Source organism: Tympanuchus pallidicinctus, unplaced genomic scaffold (assembly GCF_026119805.1).
Source record: "Tympanuchus pallidicinctus isolate F22 unplaced genomic scaffold, pur_lepc_1.0 scaffold2, whole genome shotgun sequence".
NCBI classification, from domain to species: domain Eukaryota; kingdom Metazoa; phylum Chordata; class Aves; order Galliformes; family Phasianidae; genus Tympanuchus; species Tympanuchus pallidicinctus.
This window is the reverse complement of record NW_026294721.1, coordinates 39,036,649-39,060,062: the sequence shown is the minus strand read 5'-3', so window position 1 is coordinate 39,060,062 and position 23,414 is coordinate 39,036,649. Positions and strand designations below refer to the sequence as shown.

Below are 23,414 nucleotides of genomic sequence, written 5' to 3'. Positions count from 1 at the left end.
TCACTAGGATGAAGGCACAGTAAGTGCCACATCCAACCTCAGTTTTCATGCCTGTCCCTGCAGTCCTTTGCTCTCTGCTCTTTTCCACTCTGCTTACAAATCTCTCCTCCTCATCCCTGCACGGAGGACATCCAGGAGAAGAGCCCCGTGACATGATGCACATTAATATGCCACTGACACAACCTTAAAGGGATCTAGCGTCTATTCAACTGTGAACTTCCCATTCCTGGAAAGGATTATGCAAAGGAAACAGGATGGAAGTCATCTCTACATCACTCCCAGGTGGCGCTGAGCAAGTACGTGGACTGAACTTACACACCTGCTTTTTCTCCATTGCTGACGTCCCCTGGAAGTTCTGCCTGCTCCTACCCCAGTAGTTCAGCTCCTCTTCAGTCCCTTTTAATCACTTTTGCCTGCAAAACTACATTTGGACCCTGACAGATCTGGCCCCACAAAAACCCATGGTCTGTGCTTCACACACGGATACTAGCTGGAGGTGTGGAAACTGAGGCCCTACGTACTTGAAATATAAAATGAACAGAACAACCAGCCTTCAAGTTACAGATGAAAGAATAACTGGACAAGGGTAAAACTAGTGATTCTGATTTCACAATTCAACTCTTAAAACCCCAACTTGCTTGTTATACCACCCTCCCCACACCAAGTGATAAGCTCTACATTTTTTATACCAGTTTGGAGATGCATTTTCTCCTTGCAAGTTTTAAGACTACCTTGGAGAATAACAATCTCCAGGTGGCTTGGAAAGGCAAGGTTCGCTCCCTCACTATCTACTGAAAATGAGTTGAGAGACGATGCTAAGCAGGACCATATATACTCTACTTATATCTAGAGCAGACAATCACTATCCATAGTTTCCTCCACGTATGTGCCTGACCCAGGTACCCATGCACGCACTTGAGTGCAGCGCTGCTGGCAGAGAACATCTCTGGATGCTTGAAGAGCAAACTACAAGAGATGGAGGATCTATTTGTTACTGAAATGCTCCTCAAGCTTAACAGCATCTTTCCAAAGGTGATTTCCAAAGGGCTGAGTCTCCTCATGTAATTGGGGGTATGGTGGACAAAGCTAGTGACATTAAGACTGTGTCAGACTAGCTCAGACTGAAGCCCAGAGCCTGTAAAAGCACATTAGGATCATAATGTCTAGTCACAGTACAGGAACAGCTCAAAAGGATTAAAAACAACCCTATAAGCACATGCTTACTTGTACAGGCCATTGTAGGTGGGTCTGATTCCCTCCTAAAATAGTGCTCTTCACACAGGCAAGATGTGGATGCTTCATCAAGCGTGTAGCTGTGAGGGGGACATTTGCTGCAGGATGGACTGTGGGGTGAAGCTTTGAAGAACCCAGGTCTGCATACTGTAAAAAGAAGAACCACAGACTAAGCTCTCCCATCATAAAATTAGTGTCTTCACATTTCCTTTTAAAAACATGTCTTCAGCTACAAAGAAAACAGACAAACACTCGCAAGCTATTTGGTTTGTATATTTCAAAACAAGTCTACTCCACCAGTGTACAATGAACACTTAAATATCTGCATGAAAAGAAAATGAGAATCTGTTGACTATATTTCCCCCCTAGCATCTGCCTTTGCTGAGTATTTATTTTCTGTGTTGAATGCATGAGGTAACATCTTTTCTCTCTGCTTTAGGAAACATTATTGAGTTTGGGATTTTTTTTCATTCAGTTTTAGAAAAGCACGTAAAATACATCTTGTGGTTTTTGTTTAAGATGTTCTATACCCAGAAATCAATGTCTCAGCACATAATAACAATACAGTGGTGGAGGGGATCTTGAGATCGAAAGCTTTAAGACATTGTGATAAGGCTACTTCCCTAGGGCTTCTTACTCTGAAAACCTATGATGAATTTTAAAGTACTCTATATAAGACAGATTGCTCTGGGTATAGCCTGAATCAAGCATGCTTGCCATGCAGGGTGCTCCTTCTGGCTCCAATATATATGCACGATAAAGCACAAAGTCTCCATATAAGAAATTTTTGTGTTCTCACAAATGTAATATATTGGCTAAGGATAGCTTGGGTTTTTTTATTCTCTTTCTTTTATCAGAATTTGAACTCAGTACAGTAATACTTTGTTTCCAAGCTCATGGAACAAGTGCTGTTTCACCTAAACAATGATCTCTGCATTCATTCACCTCTGTGTGCATGCAGCACAAGCAGTGACAATCCTAGGTTTCTGTGTTTCCACCTTGTCTTTAGAAACATGCCAAGTGGACCTGTAATCACATAGTTGGTATACAGAATTACAAGGCCACAGTTACCACAAAGAAAAACAAAGCACAGATAAAACCTGTGGAAAACCTGATTTGTTGGTCACCTCAAAAAGCAAAGATATATAAACATGTTGCCTGACTCCAAAAAGCTGCCACATTTTTCCCTTCAAAGATGCTCTTATGTCCAGTTTGGTATCAATGATGGACAGGCCTTGCCATTAAGATTTACAGGAGTTACCTGGAAATCCCAGAACCTTTCCATCTGCATTCAAACGTCCCCAGTTGAATAGCAAATGAGCTGACAGCAGAAGCATTTATAGTATCACACCATCAATGTCCCAGACAAAAACAGCACAAAGGCCATGTGCTAAAATTCAACCGGAAGATGTGATGACTGAGTTCAACTTTCCTGCAGATAAAGTGTAAATTTTTATTATTAATTCCTTTTCCTCTGAAGGACCAAGTAGGACAACTGGCTCTAAAGTTGACTCTGCTCCCTGTAGTGAGAAACTCTCTTGACATCTTCCCCTTTCATCACAAACTTTTTCACCAAAGGTGAGACACTTGCACATCAACTCCTATCAAAAACACACGGTGTTTTATTTGGTATGGCAGCTATTCTGGTATCAGCTCTCTACAATACAGGGAGAAAATCCCTTGAAATCACCAGCAAGTCTTTGCTGATGGAGATCAGCAAAAGGGATAGCAATCCAGGAGCAAACCATACACCTCCCCAAGTTCCACCTTGAGTTTTGCCTGGACCATGCAAGCAATTTCCAAAATTGCTCAGCATTCAATTATTTTTTCATATTTAGGCTGTGAGTTCTGGAGCACACAGTCCTTATCTTGTAGCCATGCATGGGGCACAGTGAACACACCTACAGCCAAACTTATTCTAGATAATTGCTAACACACTTACTGCAAGCTGCCCTGATGTCTTATGGCACATTCCTCAGTTTCTAACACAGTTACTTTATTTACTTCACAGCTACCTTCAGGTGCTACCCTATCTGTACAGCAGGAATAGTTACAAATGCTCTGGAGAGTCTTCAGGTAGAAGAGACCATGACATGACTCCAGCCTTTGATCTGTATTTCAAAGACAGATCAAAACTCACTTGTATATGCAGACAAAAGAGATGGGAGAATGAAAACACAAACACATGTGAAGTATAAAGAGTGCAACCCACGTCTAGTGTGTACTTGAAGTAATTAGCCTTCAGAAAAGGACTCGAATTTATCTCATTATGACCCATCAAGACGGACAGAAAATCATTAAATCATTATGGCACGAGAGTTTACTGTGCTTCTATTGTGTGCAAAGCAGCAAATGCAACATAAATCAGTTTTCCTCAACATATTTTCAACGAGGTGCAGTTTGTTAATGGCGGTATGATACATAGCTCAGCTTGAAGGGAATGTTTTGTTTTCATGAGTAAGTGCACTGCCAACAGATTCACAACACCAATAACCTTTTTTTTTTTTTTTTAATGAGGGATGTGAAATGAAACTAAACTCGATCAGTTTTTGTGTAATCTGAAGCTCCCCTGGGTCAGACAGGTCCCTCCTCTGCCCAAATAGTATAAGAAGGCATATTCAAGGGCATTACATTAAACTGAAAGTTGCAACATCAATCCTCACAACAAACACCCAGCACAGTGGGCTGTCAAATATAAGTGAAAGACCCTCATATCAGTTCAAAAGAAAGAATTCAGGAAAAGGAGATGAGCTATGCTATTAAAGAAAAGAAAAATAGCTATTAAAGAAAGAAAGAAAAAAAAAAAAGCAGAAGGACAATAAATAAAATACACATCAGAACTGCCACAGCAAATCAGATGAAAGGTGTGCAGAGTCAAAAGCCCAGCAGCAGATGCTTTGGGGATGGACAGAGGGGCATTTGCTCAGCTACCCCTGCCCAGTTTCCCAGCCATAGGTGAACAGGAGCTTGGGAGAGCAACTAGTACCTACTGCACAATTTTTCTCTGCACTCTTACCTGGTTTGATTTGGACGTGAGAGCTGTCTCCAGTACATCTTACCCTCCACCTGCAGAGCAGGTATGATGGTAGCATCATGAGCACAGTCCTGGACAAGCCAAAAAGCAAGGGCTAGTATATTATTTTTCTGTCTTTGCTGGCAAAGAGTTGGGTATTTGTGTTAGCTGAAGGGGAGTTGGACTAGGTAGTCTTCAGAGGTTCCTTCCAACTCTAAAGATTCTATGATTCTATGATTTTGTGATCTGGATTTGCAGCAAAACAGAGCCATAAGCAGCCTGTACCTTGTAAGCATATACCTTGGGTTTTGGTCTGTTGTCTTACTGTTCCTCTTCTGAAAGCCAACCTTAAAATCTTCTCATGAAGTATACATGATTTTATTTAAAATTACATGGTCTGGAGTCTGGAGTTTAATGTCTAATTAAATCTTATTTTGGTCTTATATTTTTATCTCGGTATTTCTAATTCAATGGTTCTTCAAAGGATATGTAGAATTAGCACAGTACAGCCGTTCATTTAATGGTATTATCTGTCTTTTAAAGAGGGTGGGAAAAGGAGGAGAAATAAGATGAGCCTAAGATTCCTCATAATCTGCTGCAAGCCAGCTGAATAGAAATGGTTTTAAGCTGTCAATGACACCTACTTCTTTCCTTCTAATATTAAAACTGATAACTCCTTAACTGATTAACAGCCACTGATGTGTGAAAACAGTCTTTAAACAAAATTAGCTGCTGAAAAAAAGAGAATATTTTTAGATGCACAAAATATGCCATAAGCAACCTGCTGGTGTTAGGGGGGATGTGTTTCTGTTAGCAGCACATCCATTACCCGCAAATTAGTTACACTTTTTCATTTTCAGTAGCAACCACAAAAAGTCACAGGCACAGAGCTTTAGCAGCCATGCAGTCTCTTGATGCCAGTGCTTTGGGCCAGGCTGGCACAAGATCACTGTGATGAGTGACGGCAGCCAGAGTTTCTTGGGACAACACCAGCACGAGCTGATCCCTCCAGTTGGCAGTCAGACTAGAACCTGGCTTCATATCTTATAGATGGGATCCCCCCAAGAGCCACACTACTAGACATTAGGTCTTATAATGTATGTAAACAAAGGAGGAATCACTGGGACTCGTACAATATAAACTGGCCTCTTCAAATGCCATGCTGAACTTTCATGTGCTCTATCAGTACAAGAGACAGAGAGCACCAAAACAAACCAAAAAAATCAAACAGCTGGGACTATTTGACAGAGGTTATTTTCTGCAAGCCTCACCATCAAACGATTTGCAGCCGCAGCTCATTCCTGAACTTCAGTTGAATGCTGCATCCAGGGCACAGATCTCCCTTCCTCTCTGGCTACAATGTACACTGGCCCAGGCAGCACCCAGCAAGCTGCTCAGGCACATGTGCTGGGAACAAGGACCTCCTCTCAGCCTACCCACCCGATCAAGAACCAAACCCATGTACATGGCCACAGCAGGAAAAGCATCCATCATCTGTAACACAGGAAGCCCTCAGCTATCATGACATCAAATTAATATTGGACTGAGTCTAGGCCTTGTCCCTGTGGAGAGAAGAGCCAGGAAGCATGACCTTATAAAGCCTCAAAAGCCCAGGGGAGATGAGAAAGGTCCAACCCTTCGAACTCTTGTAATTCTGGGAGGATAAGCCTGGAGTACTTAAATGCTTAGTATCAGCAAAGCAACCTTTTGTATATCCCAGAAAACAAAGCTCAAATAGGAGTGATACCATCTTCCTTGCAGAGAACTAAATTAGTCTCCACAGTAATCAGAAACTATAAATATCACTCCCAAGGTAGTGTCGCTAATCCATAAAGCTAAAGAATGAAATCTAACAAAAATTAACGGGGATAAGAACATCTAGTCTAGACAGAACACAGGTTATCCAACTGAAACCTGTTTCCCTCCCAGAGTATATCTTGCCCAGGAGCAAACCACAAACTCTTTATGTTTCTCCTTCCCATGCTTTAGACTGATTAGCCTTTTCAAACTGCAAACTTCTTCAGGCAGGGACTGTCAAATTACCACAGCTTTTAGGAGCAACCACAGCATAAACACACAAAAAATTCTGCCCCATGGATATACCTGAGTTCTGTAATCCACACCAAGCTGGCTCTCGGATGAAACCCAAGTAGGATGTGTTATGTGTATTCAGCAGAAAGGAGAGCGGCTCTGTAACTCATCAACTCTGCCCTCATTAGCACATCACTCCAGCACAGGGAATATGCCTTGCGAGTTGAAGGATTTGAGTAAAAACAAGCTACAAATAAACCAACCCCTGTTCTGGTCTCTGGAGCTGCTGCGCCTTGAAGCGCTTGCACCAAGAAGAGAGAGCTGCTGCCTCTTAGATGTGTCCAAAACCTAAAGAAAAAGGGTTTAGCGAGGTACAATCTTTACAATGTGGAATCAATTAAACTGCTGAGAGGCTCCAACCCTCAGCTTGTGCTCCTAACATGCACTTTTACTTACAAGACAAAACAAAACAAAAACACAGCAGACTGTCTTCATGTCTCCCAAAGAATATAAACAGATGATCTCTGCGCTCTCTTGAAAGCAACCAGGAATTATGCTGGGGGAAAAAAAAACAACAGCCCACAGTTGAGTTTCTTCCTGCAGAATTTCCAAGTAGGCTCCCAAGAGCTAATCCTGCCCATCCTAACAGCTCTCCTTGAGCTGCAGGCAGACACTGAAATTGCTGCCAAAGCTATAAAGCTATAGAAAATGTGTAAAATGCCCTGATTATATCTCCTTTAGGGTCAGTCATTCTATCTGCAATAGCGTTCTGTTGCTTCCTGCAGCACGCCTTGGGGATTTGAAGGAAATTAAATAAATATCCACTAATAAAACACTGTAATTCAAAGCTGCCAGTTTGCTCAAATCCTGCAGATTTGCCAGCATCCTTCGGCAACTCCATCACCCAATGCTGCAGCAATGAGACTTGCTAAAAGTCTTTTAAAAGCGGTTTCTGGAGCTGGATGAATAAACAGGTATTCTGAGGGCTTCACATCTTGAAGACAGACTCAAGACCTTACCTTGAAGGAAAAATGATTCACACATCCCAAGCAGGAAAAAGTCTTGAACTTTTTTGTTCTAAGAAAATCACCACATATCTGAGCAATCTGTTCCAGAATAGCAAAGGACAGGCATGGGTTGCCCATAGAGGTGGTGGAAGCCCCATCCCTGGAGACGCTCAAGGTCAGGCTGGACTGGGCTCTGAGCACCTGATGTAGCTGTAGGTGTCCCCATTCCTTGCAGGAGAATTAGACCAGATGACCTTTAAAGGTCCATTCCAACTCAAAGGAATCTATGATTCTATGAATACATTGCGTTTTTTTGCTACTGTTCTGACCAAGTTTATGCTAAATCAGGCTCCATTACTGCCACTATGCATTGAAATGAACTCCAGCTCTCAATACCAAAACAACCTCGAAAACTAGAATATAAATAAATTAGTATTTTCACTTCTTCCCCTAGCAAACACCACTTTTTCCCCCACGTGACTCACTAAATTGTCACATAGAAATTTATGACATGAGCATAGTTGCTGGAAAACTAAGAATTAACTGCCACTAATGACATTAATGTGCTTCTTCTAAATGGTATAAAACTTCATCACATGGCAGCACTCTGAAAAATTCATCAAATTCCCAAGCCAGCTACATTTGCAAGCCATAAAGATAACTTGAGCACAATATATTTGAAAATGCTTGTGATTACGTTAAGGCCTTAATGGACTATATTTCTGTACATTCTGACTTTGCTCCAGCAGATTTTGGAATGATTGGTAAGACAAAACCTGAGTCAAGCCTAAACTCTCAGCAGTGTGATAAAGGAGCAGGGAAGGAGATTTATCCTCACGTACATACAAAAACAATGCCATCATTTGGGTTTGATTTCACAGAAGGAAAGCAAGCTATGGAAAATAAATGCTCTGAGGGGAAACAGTGCTTTTCAGAAGCACTCAGCATTGTATGAGCTTGTTCCTCCTGGCTTTGCTGGCAGCTGGGCTAATATCAAGCAATTTGCAAACTTCTCACCTCTGCAATCCAGACTCAACTTTTACTTAGGTTAGACAGTGATAGGACAACAAGGAATGGTTTTAAAATAAAAGAGGAAAGATTTTGATTGGATGTCAGGGGGAAGTTTTTCACTGAGAGAGCAGTGAGGCACTGGCACAGGCTGCCCAGAGATTGAATCCTGCTACAGACTGTAGATGTCTATGAAAGTGTTCAAGTCCAGGTTGGATGGGGCCCCAGGCAGCCTGATCTGGTGCTTCATCTAGTGGTTGGCAACCCTGCCCGTGACAGGGAAGTTGGAGTAGGTGATTCTTTAGGTTCCTTCCAACCCAAGCCATTCTATGATTCAATGCTTTTTTTGCAATCTGACACTCACTGCAAACACAGGTTTTGCCCAAAAAACCCCATGAAATTATGTTCATCTTTCCTTATACTATATACCTGGGACACGTGCTCCCAAGTCTTCTTAGCAGAGGAATGCTACATGCTCTATTACTTTTTTTTTTTTTCACCAAAAAACATTTATGTTCAAAATAAACTAGGAGAAACTTGTATATTCCAATTGAAAGCACTGTTTCCTGGAAGAAACAGAATTTCTATAACCAAGAAATACACACTCTTGCAAGCCATCCATACACACAAGGACTTTGTCACTTTCACAAGAATCACAAGCTAATTTGATGCAAGGAACCTTTTTACACCACTTCTGTCCTTTATTTACATTTTTGATGGGGCTGGAAGGGTAACAGCAGGTCCAGATGACAACACAAACATTTAAAAATGTGGCATCACCAACATATGCAACTTTACCTTGTTTCCCCAGGTGGCTTCACCTCCTTGGCCTGCTTGCTGGTACTGCCAACTGGTCACCCCAGATGCTCTCATATCAGTGTCTCAGCTGGATCACAGCTTTGCAGACACTGTGCTCCTTCCCTGAGCTGTGCTGGTGCCCTCTGGGCAGCCCAGGGTGTGTCTGCAGCTCTCACACCTCTGGTGACAAAGTGCGATCCAGGACATCCTCAGAAAGCCCCATCTATCTATCTCATAACAAGGAAAGGCAGTGTGCATCCTATTGCTACAGGCTGTCTGCCTTGAATAGCTATAAAATATCTATCTCCAGGAATCTATACATCTATAAAATCTGTGTGTCTTTTCTTTGTTATCTGAGGTGTGAGACTAAGATGCACTTAAATTCTGCTTAAATTACTGTCTCTCTTTCTTAATGATGACAAACTGAAATCATTTTGCTAACTTAAACAGAAGAAGCAATGATTTACAACGCTGCACCAAGGAGAAAAACACAGTTTAAGATACAGAGGAAGGCAGACAGATTTGTTTCTTTGTGCTTGTAAACATAACTTGAGATGCCTAGCTCTTGAGTAATCCGAGTAGAACAAGTCTGTTTTGAGGGCTCTGCACACAAACAGACACAGCCTAGTGCATCCTTTGTTATGTGAATGGTAACTTAGACATGCAAGCTGCATTGTGTGCTAAGCAAGGAGAGGATTGATGGACAGGCCGCAGGACTCCCCTGAGTTCAACAGCAGTGCTGACTGAATAGCAATAACAACCATCATCTCTAATGGCAACAGTGGGACAGGATCAAACTTGAAAATGATCCAGCCCAAATCTCCCTGTGTACGTCTGTATACACGTATTACAGACAGCAGTGCAAAGACCAATCAGTAAAATCTCCCAGAAAATAGGGTTCTTCAAAGCCACACGTTGCTGGCATAACACTGCAAAAAGGATTTTAGTGTTCTGATTCAGTCGGCCATACAAAGTTGGAGCCTGGCCAACGAAAGAAAGATTCTCTAATTATGCTGTGGTTTGGACAATTGCAACCAATTGTGGTTAAGAAATATGACATTTGGGAGGATTTATTTTGATGATTTATGTCATATGTGTTTACTCTACCAACATTTAAAGGATTTAGCTTCACATGTTCAGCTTACTAGTTGAAAGCAGTAGGAAGAACTAAAATCCTTGAAGTATTTCCTTCTGGCTGACTATCTTGCACAATTTCACTTGCATGGACAAGAATTTTAGGTGGTATAAAAGTCACCTTTTCTTCCACTGACTTCATTTAACACTTCAGTCTAAACTGGGCAGCGCATCCAATCTATGGAGATGCCGATATCTCAATAAAGGCTCTTTTCAGAGCCTGTCACAAAAGTTTAAGGGCTTGTTTGCTTCTAGCTTTATGATCATCTGTCTCAGGAGGTAAATTTGGTAGGATTGGCTGTAGACAATTTATTTTAAAATTGTTTCTCTAAAATTTATGTCTGGGCATATGTCACTCCAGACACATCTATTCAAATTCCATCAGAGGGCGATGTAGATGGATCTTTTACAGTCCTTATGACAAAATGCAGGAAGGGTTTATCCAGAGTTGCCTGAAGTAAGTGTGTTAAATGGGTTCATGCACATAAAAGTGACTCTTGGGAAGTGTATTTACAAACCTAAACCAAAGCGATGCTAAGCAGAGCTGTTAGAGGAACAGGAGGCTGAAAGTCACACAGGAAATGCAGATGTGTCTCCTGAGGAATGTTTCCTCTCAGTTGCCTCTCTTACCTCACAAGCTGGTGGATTTTTGGATTAGAACATGCAAAAGAGTTAAAGAGATGGAGGTGTCACCAAGCTAAATTCTGATGCTTTGGTTAGGCTGCAACAAATTGAAGGAGATGTGCATGGAGGATAGAAGGATTAACCTCTCTTGAGACCAACGTTCTTTAGCATTTATAAATGACATAGACAGTGGGAACAAGTGCACTCTCAGCATGTTTGCTGATGACACCAAGCTGAGTAGTATAGCTGATATAAAAAGAAGGAAGGGATGTCATCTAAGGAGACATGGACAAGGTTGAAAAGTGGGCCCACAAGAATCTAATGAGATTCAACAAAGTAAAGTGCAATATGTTGCACTTGGTTTGGAGCAGTCCAAGGTATGTGTATACAAACTGGGAAAAGGACTTACTGAGAGCAACCAAATGAAGAAGGACTTGGGGGTCCTGGTAGGCAAAAAAGCTGGACATGAGCTAGCAGTGCATGCCTGCAGCCTGACAGGCCAACTGTATCCTGAGCTGCATCAACAGAGGGGTGGCAGTAGGGTGAGGGAGGTGACTGTCCCCCTCTACTCTGCCCTTGTGAGACTCCATCCAGAGTACTGCATCCAGGCCAGCGACCACCAGTACAGAAAAGGCATGGAGCTCCTGGAGTGGGTTTCAAATAAGGGCATGAAGATGATCAGAAGCCTGAAGCACTTTTCCTACAAAGAAAGGCCAAGGCTGCTGGGCATGTTTACCCTGGAGAAGGAAAGCTCCCAGGTAGACCTCACTGAGGCCTCTCAGTAGATATAGAAAGCTAAAAAACAAGAGGAAGTCTAACTAGTTACACAGGTAGATGTAGTGACAGGACAAGAGGGAATAGCTTTAAACTAAAAGAGGAGAGATTTAGATGAGATGCGTGGAGGAAATATTTCACTCAGAGGGTGGTGATGTTCTGGCACAGGCTGCTCAGAGAACCCCATCCCTAGAGATATTCATGTTCAGGTTGAACCCTGGACAGCCCAATTCAGTGGGTGGCAACTAGCCCATCACAGGAGGCTGAAGCTGGATGGTCTTCATGGTCCCTTCCAACCCAAGCCGTGCTGTGATTGTATGATTAACATTCAGAGAAATTTAACTAGGAAAGCTGAACAAAGCACTTCATTCTACATAGGCAACATAGTCAGTATTGAGACATTAACCATTAACGTTATTGCATGAAAATACAGCACTTTGTGACTTCAGTTTAATTGACTGGACACCAAAATACTGAAACTATTTGTTAAGTTGACTAAACCATTCTTCTGGGTCAGATGAAAAAACTATTCACAGTTCATCTGCCTAGCCAAATACCTCTGCTGAAAAGCTCCACCTTAGGAACAAGCACTGTGAAGCGCAATCTGAGGTGTAGCCAGCTCTGGCCACATCAATATTTGGAGCAATTCTTTGAGCTGTGGTCCTGCAGCAATAAGAGAATTTCCAACTTTAATAAGAACTCTCCCATTCTGGAGGAGAACTTGCTGCATATGCACACAACAGCTCAGACTCAAGTTCAATCAATACAACTTGACACTTTAAACCTCTCGGTTTTGCAGCCAATTGTAATACTCTTTGGATGGGCTGCCTCATGGCTTTTGGGTGCTGGAGCTGGATCATTCTTGACACGAACAAGCTAGAGCTGCTGTGAACCTTGCCAAAGGTTCACAGAGAGAGGAAAAGACCCAAACTCCTGAGACAATAACATGCAGTTACATCCGAAGTATTTTCTTTTCCAGACTATAAACAGTACTATTCTGAGAAAAAGCATCCACATAAAAGCATTCTGCTCTTGGGAGAGGGATGTCCCTGTTGACAGTCCCACAATCTTGGCTGTTTCCCCCCAGATAGCTGTTGGATATACATGGCTGCAACAAAAATTAAGTATGAAGCAGAAGTATATCAAAGCAAATGCTACCTTCCTGCATGCTACGTGCACCTTTACTCAAATCTCTACTCAATAAACCCATTTCTCCCTAACAGATTACAACATAACATGAACACTAGCTTGAAGTAAAATATGCAGCTGTGATACTGGTCATTCTCAGTCTGAATTTGAGCTTCCAAGGCTTGATTTAAGGAGATTTTATTCTCAAATTATTGTAAGGAAATACTGTTCCTTAATTGGTTCTGTAGCTGCAACCAGAAAAATAAGCACTACCTGCGTGAGTCTGTTTACTCTGGAAATCAGCACTGTATTTGAAATTCCTGTGCTGTCCCTTCAGTCTTGCATTCTATCAAGTGAAACAGTCTTCCTAACACTAGTTAAGAAAAAAAAAAAAAAGCAAGGAATCTGCATTGCAGAAGACATCTACAGTTGATTTGTTCAAGGAAAGAGTGGAAGACAACAAGAGGGGAGGAAAGCAAGCAGACAGTGTTCACACACATTTTGCCCTGGATTCAGCATGCTGGAGGCCAGCTGGGAGTCTTGGCAAACCTATACCTTGCAAGAGAAGACTGCAACTTGTCTCATACAAGTTCACTCCTAATAGTTTTCCATCCCACAGGTCATCTTCCACATCTTTTTGCTAAGACTTGTCAAATACTGAGATACCTATCAGTCAGTGGGTGAGAGTGGCATAGGAAGACACTCTCTCTTCTCCTTTCGGAAGACCTGAGACATAGAGACTGCATGAGAATCTGAAGAATCAGTCTTGTGAAAAAGAGAGAATATGCTTCTTGGCTTTTTGAGAAGAAAGCTGGAAAACCAACACCAACAGTGGGAGGCAAACAAAGAGCCCAGTATGTATCCTTTAATGGAAATGGCACGCTTTGCACCGGAAAACTAAATGGGCATTTCTTGACCTAAGTAAGGACAGGTAATATTCTATTTCCCTGTCTTCTCTTGAACTCTACCCTACAATGATTACATACAGATGTACTTCTGGATATGGTGATTATTTCTGCTGTTGGTAGGATTTATTTATTTATTTTTTTTCCCCTAAAAGCACTAAAGAGGAGCTAGGTACTTCTGTGGCTCTGACAATTTGCTGAAATAGTATTCACTTTTCTTTTTTTTTTAATAGAAGCTGTGCGAGTGGCAGAAACCCAGGGTTCATTATTCTGCAAAGAAATTCTCCTGTCAACCAGGCAAATTTAAAAATAAATAGTTGCAATTAAATGTGCTGCTACATTATTTATGTAGATGCATTTAATTTGCAAAAAGCTGCTATAAAATATTCCCCTTCAACACAAGGGAAATATATTGCTCTCTTATTGTATACTTTCTTCTCCCTGCTCAAATGTATGTTGCTCCCTACCTATTTTTTTTCCCTCTGTGTTACTTAACACATCGTTTTCCAACCACTGTTTTTGCTACTTCAGCCTTGAAAGAATGAGAGATGCAATCCAAATCCAACTGTTTCTTTCCATATTGATTATGAGCAATTAGTCTGCTGAATGATTACTAGATAGATAATTCCACTATCTCCCTCGCAATAGAGGACCTCCCCTCTGCATTTTGCTCTTATAGATGCTGGATAAATAATATGCGCCAAGACTGCCCAAGGCTTCAGAGTGCATATTAATTCTGCCAGGAACTACAGACACTCTGAAGAATTGCTAATTTAACAACAGACTGTGAAATTATTTTTTCTTTATTAATTGCTGTGCTATTTGAAAGCGACTTCACTGACCTGATTGTCTTTCTGCGGTGAAGAACAGGGGGCATTCCATCCTGTCATCAAATAATTGAAAGCTTTCTCCACAGCAGTCCTTGTATTTTTATCCAGATATAAATATGTGAAACAAGCACTAATAAAAATAGGTTAACTTGCTGCAGGTGTTCCTCTGTCAATTTATCCAGGTGATATTAGCAAAATCTGACAGGGAAGCATAGTGATATATCTCACATGTGCCTTGACATTTTGATTCTGTTTGTTAGAGTTGTGCACGGATCTGGCTTTTAGTCCAAGACCTCTATAGCTGTCAGTCTGTGCAAACAGTATTTGACAGGACGTCCATTTAGCAGGATGGGAGGGCAAAGGGAAAAAAAATATGATTGCTGGAGAGACCAGGTATCTCTGGGTAAAACTGCACTGCAGTGCAGAAATGGATGCTCTTCACATACTGAACAACTTGAAAAAAAGAGCAGCTTGATATGCAGGATCTGAAGCAGTTTGCATCCTTTAATCAATAGCTCCTTCAAGAAAGGTGGCCAAGGATAATATAAAGTGCAGGGGAGAGAAGACAAAAGGTCAGCAATGGAGAAGACATCAAGAGCACTGTATGTTCATTCACAGGAAGATTTTTAGGCTGGTCTTACTTCTTTTCTTTTTAAAGAGTTGGAGGGGAAAAAAAAGAAAAAAAAAAAAAAAAAAAAAGAAAAGAAAAGAAAAGAAAGCTCTCCTTTGCTCCCGTGAAATTGGATTTGAAATGAAATCCAAATAGGAATTTTGCTTTCCAGGGCTGCCCTTCTCCAGCCTGCAGAAAGGATTCAGAAGGCAATGAAACTATCCTTTCAAGAAATAATGTAGGAATTTGCTCTACTTACAGTCCCAAATTTAGAAACCTTCAGCTTGTCTCTCCTCTGCAAAAAGCTTGCTTTGTATCAGAAGCACTTGGGCTATAATAAAATACAGTAAGAATGAGCAAAAATGAAACAATATAAAATGAATAAAACATTTAAGACAGTAGTAAGAGTTTAGTGATTTATGATAACCAGATGGTGAATAAAGGTAACAAACGAATTCCAATAGCCGAATAATTCCAGCATCTCTGCAAGAGTGTGATAAAGATAGATTTAAGAACAAGAGTAAATATATAACTCACTTTAAAATCTAGAATGAAGCAATGTGTTGAACAATAGGGTTTTAACCTGACCTCACTTTTCAGTATACAAAGTCACTACAGGGCCTCCATGCAGGATTAGTAACTCAGTATCGCCTCCAGGTAACATGGCCAGGAAAAACAAAGGCTTAAGTTCACCTTCTCTGGGCCACATGATGCTTAATCATTCCTCCCTGTTGCTTGCTCATGCCTTCCTATTGCTCACACAGCCATATCACTCTGAATCTTCTTCTTGCCATCTGCTTTCAAAGATCCTGCAGACCAGTATGAAGTTTTTGCAGGCCAAACCACACAAGAGATCACAATTCTTCCGGACATGCTGCAACCCTGCAGCTCACATGGGACCACTGAGATGTCATTCAGCACACTGAAGGACATGGGTCAGCCCTCCCATGGCCGCACAGAGAAATAGTAGTACAGTCACAAACCAAGAAACCCTACAGCTCCGAGTGGGAGCTCTGCCAAAGCTAAGAACTCAGATTGAGCTCTCCCACGTCATGACACTTCTTCCATAACCAAATACGCTATACTCTCTTGAGTGACCTTCCTCCCACTCATCCACCATTGCACACACTGCACCCCACAGCTCTGGTGTACAGCATATTGAGGACCACCTGAGAGAGGACCTGTGGCTCCAGAAACATTTTCTGCAAGCCCAAGAGTAAGACCAGACATTAGCTAAGTCACCAAACCAAGTTCTAGCAACCTGGTTGGTTTGCAAAGGTTTGCTGGCCTGAAAAAGGGAAGATTGGGAAAATTGGGATAAAGTGTGCAGAAAAGATTGATGATGGGACATCCTGGATCAGTTGCACACCTGCATCATATTTCTAGACTCCAGCTCTGACATAAAGCAATGAAAGGGAACCTCAGCCTAACAGAGGCAGTTATGCCCTCTTTCCTTCACCACTGCACCACAGAAAGTATACATTGCCTAAGCCTTCAAGCGCTTAGAATTACTGCCCCAAACCCAGTAATCTCCTCTGATGTAGGTAAATTGCTGACCCCTCTATCACTGTTATTCGTGATGCAAAAAACCTTGGGTTTTCTCTGCAGCTTAATAAAACCTGTGGGGAATCAGCGTAAGGCTTTCATTCATTATAGCTAGCCTTTAATGTTGAAGTCTGGATTTCCTGAAGGGAAACTGAGTAGTTTAGAATAATTAGTGATTTACATATAGAGTTGTCAACAAAGATGCACAGTATTAAGTTACCAAGATGAAGGGCTCTACGTTCTTGGTCGCTACTTTTGATTTGCTTTTTTTCAAAACTGACACATCTGTATTTTAATTCTGCTCACATTCTGCTATCACTGGTAAAGTGGCCTGAAGCGGACAGCAAGAAGAGAGCACTAAATCGAACGCTTAAATCACTTCTTCCTCAGTTCCCTGGCAGATTTAAAGAGCAGCCTGGCACTAACGCATTCAAATAATATACTGTTGGACCTGACACAGCAGAGAAACACTGCTTCAAATCACACAATAGTCCAGGTGACTGCACAATTACAATTAACCTCCTGCCCACTGTGCCTAATGACAAATGATCATGTGAATGATAGGCTCAGAAAAGGACCCAGGTATCAAGAAAATGATTTCTGATTCTTACATATTTAAAAAGCCATTTTCAGTTAGGAAAAAGCCAAGGGACACTAATTTTAGTTTTGCATCCAAAAGAAATTAATAACCCTTGCTAATACACACGCAGACATAAGCATACGCTGTCAGCTTTCTAGCAGCAAGAGGCATGCATCTAAGTCTCCTACTGCCACAGAGCTGTAATCGGAAAAGTACTAATATTCTGCTCTGCCATAAATCTCTGCATAGACCAGAGAATATGAATTTTGCTGTGTTGGATTAAAAAGAGGTAATGTTACCTCAAAATAGCATGCTGTATTTTTTGGCAACTTTATTGGGCCCATGGGTTCCCCATTACAAAGTCACTGGCTAGGAAGGTATCCCATATCATTTCATAGCTTTTTTTGTGCTTTTCCACTTTAGGCCCCTCATCACCTACTTAGCTTGTAAGCTCTCTTTACCAGGGAATATTCCTCTCTCTGTTCCCACCACACCTTTAAGAGTAAGCAGAATTAATTTTCAGCTTGCTTCCTTTAACAAATAGGGAAGAGGAATCACTTTCAAGTCCCAGGAAGAGCCAAGTGCACATGTTTTCTTTTCCATGCCTAGCTCTAATGTGCACAAGACAAAAAGCACTGACCCTCCTCACCTCATTATTTTTATCCTCAGCTCTGCTCACTTGCTCAGTGCCCAGTAGACCTGGTGGCAGCTTGCAGCAGGACAGGAGAAAGATACTGACCCCAAAGCAAAGCGAAGGGAGCAATCCACCATGCTCCTTCATGTACCACAGTTTGCAAATTACCCTCAGAACAGCCTAGAGTAAACTAGAGTACTGAAGTTTAAAAAACCCACTGTTGTGCAAGCATTTGTTGTGCAATAGCATCCATAGATCAGCATGACATCACTGGAGAAGAGCCTCAAAAAACATGCTAAAGCAAGAAAGCCATATGAGTGCTCATCTTCTATAAACATCACCACCATGATATTCAAAGCATCACAAATGGGTATCTGGGTACGTGACTGATGTGTATATAATTAGATTGATATATATAGTACACGATCGTGCAAATTCTATTTCTGGAAATCAGGCATTTTCTAATGCACATGTGTCTCCTGAGAACAACAGAGGCAATATTATGAACACATCTTCCCAGCTGTCACCACTTGTGTCTGAAAGCAGCAAGTAACTTGCATGTTGCCAAAATCTCTTTGAAAGCAAAGCTACTTGCTCTGGAGCTAACGCAGGCAGCAACCAGACATGTGGGCCATATCCTGGACAAAGGGAAATAGATGGCAAGCAGTACTGCATTTTGATAAGCACATGAGGGTTTGGCTCACAATCTCTAAAAAGCTAAGCCATATGTCACTCTTCATAACCTTTAGATTACAAATTTTACAATAACCTATTTTCAAATTGTACAACGACTTGTTTTCCAGTGTCAGGTTAGGCTGCTCTCAAGCCATTCTCCACCCTGAAGAGAAGGATTTGGCAATGTTGGTTGATGAAAGACTCAACGCGAGCTGGAAGTGTGTGCCTGCAGCTCAGAAGGCCAATTGTGTCCTGGGCTGCATCAAGAGGAGTGTGGCCAACAGACTGAGGGAGGTGATTCTGCCCCTCTACTCTGCTCTTGTGAGACCCCAACTGCAATACTGTGTCCAGTTTGGAGCCCCCAACACAAGCAGGACATCAAGCTATTGGAGCAGGTACAAAGGAGGGTCACAAAGAATGATCAGAGGACTTCTGATCATCAGAGCAGGCTGGAGCACCTCCCTTACAGAGATACACTGAGAGAGTTGAGGCACTTCAGCCTGGAGAAGAGAAGGCTTGAGGGGAACCTTATACCTGCCTTCCAGTACCTGAAGGGGGCCTACAGGAAAGCTGGGGAGGGACTTTTTATAAGGGTATGCAGCAACAGGATGAGGGGAAATGGCTTTAAAACTGGAAGAAGGTAGATTTAGACAAGAAATTAGGAAGAAATTCTTTCCCATGAGGTGGTGAGACACTGGAACAGGTTACCCAGCAAGGTTGTGGCATTCAAGGCCAGGCTGGATGGGGCTTTGAACAGCGTGGTCTAGCGGGAGGTGTCCCTGCTCATAGCAGATGGTTAGAATTAAATGACCTTAAAAGTCCCTTCCAACTCAAGTAATTCCATGATTCTATTTTACAGTAGATGATCACAGACATAACAACAATTAGTAGTTAAGCCTGACAATGCAGAATACGATATGAAAGAGTCTCTTTCTATATACGACACCTTTTACAGCCTACCTTCACACAGACATAGTCTACTTACATAAAAGAAATAAAAACAAGTATACTGTATTCAGGCAATTTAGTGTGATGGCTGATTAGGGAAACATTGCTTCATGAATTCTAAGCCATGACATTTCCACTAATCTTTCCATTTCAACAGCAGGAAAAGGAATGGCTTTCATATCTCCATGCTTATCATTTTCAAGCTGAGTATATTATCTGCTAGTCTCTGGATTTACCCGATAGCTCTTAAAAGCCAAAATATACCGCCACGGTCTATGAAACTTATGTGTGGCTTACTCTGAGAGCTGTATGTCATTCTGAAGATGAACAAATGTAGAAACTAGCTCTCATCTTTTTTAAAGTATGTCAAATAAATAAATAACCAGATTGCTATCTGTTATTTCCCTTCAATGAGATTGCTGCTTAAAAGGTTATAAACGATGACGTTTTTGCTTTTGCAGAAGGCTATGCATTAAACTTCTCATATCTCCTTGTAGGGATCAAACATAATCTGTTTGTTGTCAGATTTCTTGAACCTGTTCATCTGCAAAGCCTCCAAAATGTAATAGCTACTACTTCCCTACATGGTGGTTTGGCCCCAAGAGACCTTACCTTGCAAGCATCTTGCCTTCTAATCCCCAACCCTGCAGACATTTTAACACCAAAAATGAATAGTCATGAGATCCTCTGCTGCTTCTAAGTTATTTAATTTTGCATTAACTTTGAGTTTCTTGTGGTTCAGTTCCCCAGTTGGTGTGACTTTGTGTGGAAAGATTTGTTGTCAACTACAGTCACACCTGGGTCTGCTCCCTAACTTCCGTGCATTAAATATGACAGTTTGCACACCCCTAGGACACAACCTGTTGAGGTCTTACAGTGAAGTGTTGAAACACCCTGTCAGAGTGGTGGTTATGAACCAAAATCCCAGGTATCTTCAGAAAAATAGAATGTTAGTCCATAAGGCTTTCCCCGTAGCTCTGAACAAAAAGCAGCATGCCTAGCCTCATCACTTGTTTTCAGTCCTCCTTTCCCACAGAAAACTCCATTTCAAACAAGATTTGAATTTATGTAAAACAATTTATCTTCTTCATATTGGCATCATTATAACGCCTCCATATCAATAGGAAAAATAAAGGCTTCCTAAATCCTTATCAGAGGAGAGAAATGAAATAAGATAATGGTTTAGGTTAGAAGGACCTAAAAGATCACCCAGCTACAGACCTGCTGCCATGGGCAGGGACATCTGCCACTGAATCAGGCTGTGAGGGCCCTATCCAGGCTGGCCTTGAACACCTCCAGGGATGGGACATCCACAGCTTCTCTGGGCAGCATGAACCAATGCCTCACCATGTTCACAAAGAAGAACTTCTTATTTGTATCTCATCTAAATTTACCTTATTTAAATTTAAAGCCATTACTCCTTGTCCTGTCACTATGCTACTTAATAAAGAGTCTCTCTCCAGTTTTCCTGTAGGCCCCTTTAGGTATTAGAAGACCAAAACGAGTTTTCCCTGGAGTGTCAAGGCTGAACAACTCCAACTCTCACAGCCTGTCTTCATAGAAGAGGTGCTCCAGTCCTCTGATCATCATTGTGGCTTCCTCTGGTTCTGTACCAACACACCCCTGGACCTGTTGGCAGCACTTCTTCCTATGCAGTCCAGGATATGATTGCCTTTCTGAGCAGCAAACACACCTTGCTGGCTTATGATGAGCTCAAGATCAACCAGTACCCCCAAGTGCTTCTTTTCATGGCTGTTCTCAACCCATTCTTTGCCTGGTCAGCATCTGTGCTTATAGCTATCATAAGCGAGATACAGGACCTTTATGCTTGGACATGCTGTTTGGCATGCCTTTTGTACAGGCCCTCAAGCCTATGCAGGCTCCTTGGATGATATCCCTTCCCTTCAGAATGCTGACCGCTCTACTCAGCTTGGTGTTGCCCAGAGACATGCTGAGAGTGCGCTCAAGCCCGCTGTAAATGCAGCCAACAAAGATGTTAAATAGTACCGATACCAATCCCTGACGAACACCATCCATCTGCTTTTATTGCCTCTTCGCAGTGTCCGTACTTCTGTTTGCTAAAGGTGTCACCTTTGACTGACCCATTACCCGAGCAGTAAACTAACAACGTTATTTTGAAAGCCCACTCCTGTAACACTGATGTCTTTCAGAGAAGAGCAAAATGAAGTCAGACATGGCTTGCCAGAAAAAGACACCTTGTTTACAGGTAAAGGGTTGGAAAAAAAGGAAAACCTGAGTATATTTGCACAGTATTTTGTATTGCATGTTTGGCTCAGGAGCGTTTCTGAACAGAATCTCTCGATTATCTCATTTTACCATGCTTCAGCATACAATACTGAATGTACAAAACAGTCTTGGGGGGAGAAGAAGCAACCCAAAGGTATACCCTGGGAACGCACCTTCCATGTTCAACAACTCCAGGGTTTTCCAAAGTGCTAGGCCAGAGCCAGAGCAGGAGCCCTGCAAGAAGTATGTGGCTACTGCTGCAGCTTCTTTACTCTATAGAGCTATTCTCAATGCATCATCTCACTTGCTACTGCTGACAGAGCCTCTACTGTCATTAACTGAACTAAAACTATTCTGCTACTGCTTTTTGTTCTGTCATAACACATACATACAGCAGCCTATACATGATAATATATTCAGATTCAACCTGTCTCTGGAATTTGCTTTCCCAATAGCTGTCATGCTTGAACACTTGTCAGTTGTCTCAGATAACTGTATATTACTCTGATGTTCACAGCATACTCTAGAAATTCCCTACACAAACTACAGGGAATTCTGCCAATTCTGAGCTAAATTAACTGCTTATCAAAGGCAAAACTGACAAGGTTTCTGTGTTTTTTTGGGGGGGTTTTGCTTTGTTTGGTTTTTGCACAAATCCATGACTTACTGCGTCCCAGCCTTGTAATGCTACTTAGCTGTTTCATGATCCATGCACGAAGACCTTTAGATATATCATTTCAACTTAATAGCAACACAATTACTAGCACTTAATGGGTATAAGGGAAATAAAGCCCCTTCTTTATTTCCGGAAGAAGCAAGAAGTTGCGTGCTGTGCTAGCAAGGCGTAAACAATCAGCCTACACTCAGTCCCTCATTTATCTGTTTATGCAGAAATTTCCCTGCACACCAGCAAAGCAGGAGAGTTAGCCCCCAGTCAAACTTCTCAAGGCAAAGCCCATGGGGCTTCTTTTCCAGTTCAGCTGTGGTTCCTCCCTTGCCCACAACTGGATCAATGCCACCACAGCAGAGGTGCTTGAAAGTACTGAGCTTCTTTTCCTGGTGGAGTGAAACCAGCCCTCTGGTTCACATGCTAGGAGCTATCTTCCAAGAGCTACAAATTCTTCTCCATAAACCACAGCTCACACATGCTGCTGTTAAAGCCCTGACTAAAGCTAGCACATGTGCCTCCTAGCATCTTTCCCCTTCACATGCATCTCAGATTTTGTCTTTGAAACTGTGGGTTGCTCTTAATAACAGTCACAAAATCAAGACAGGTAGCAGCATGTAACATCCGAAGCCACAGAGTGTTCTCAGTATTTAAATACCAAAACAGTTTGGCTTCTGTACCTTCAGTATCCTCCATACAGAGGTAAGGAAACCAAATCCTTTAGGTCTGAAGGATGCAACACAGCTACCAGAGGGTCAGCAACGACAACCCTACCCATGTGACAGCTCAATCAGAGAAGCTAACATCCCACTACGTACAATCGAAGAACAGCTCTCACAAAGCATTTGCTCGTCAACTAATTCCCATTAATTTTAGAAGGGGAAAAAAAAAGTATAGTGTTTTGAAGCACACAATAAAGGGTTGGCATATTTTGGTGCCTGAGCAGAGCAGAATTGATGCTGCCCACACAACCTGGAGTTTGGATATAATATATTTATAGAAGTACATTAAGACCAATTTAGA

At 41.8% G+C, this 23,414-nt stretch overlaps 1 protein-coding gene across 19 annotated transcripts in view; it reads right to left on the bottom strand.

Annotated features, from left to right (window-relative positions):
* EPHA5 (EPH receptor A5) overlaps window positions 1-23,414 on the bottom strand; it is a 197,253-nt gene that overhangs the window by 94,319 nt on the left and 79,520 nt on the right. For 15 of the 19 annotated variants that reach the window (XR_008206851.1, XM_052683198.1, XM_052683204.1 and 12 more), the window contains exon 4: window positions 1,225-1,380. The exons of the other annotated variants lie outside the window; for them this stretch is intronic. Coding sequence is in view for 14 of the 15 variants with exons in the window: in XM_052683198.1 (XP_052539158.1) it covers window positions 1,225-1,380 (156 nt within the window). In the remaining variant the exon portion in view is untranslated. The remainder of the gene's footprint in view (window positions 1-1,224; window positions 1,381-23,414) is intronic. 19 annotated transcript variants of the gene reach the window in all.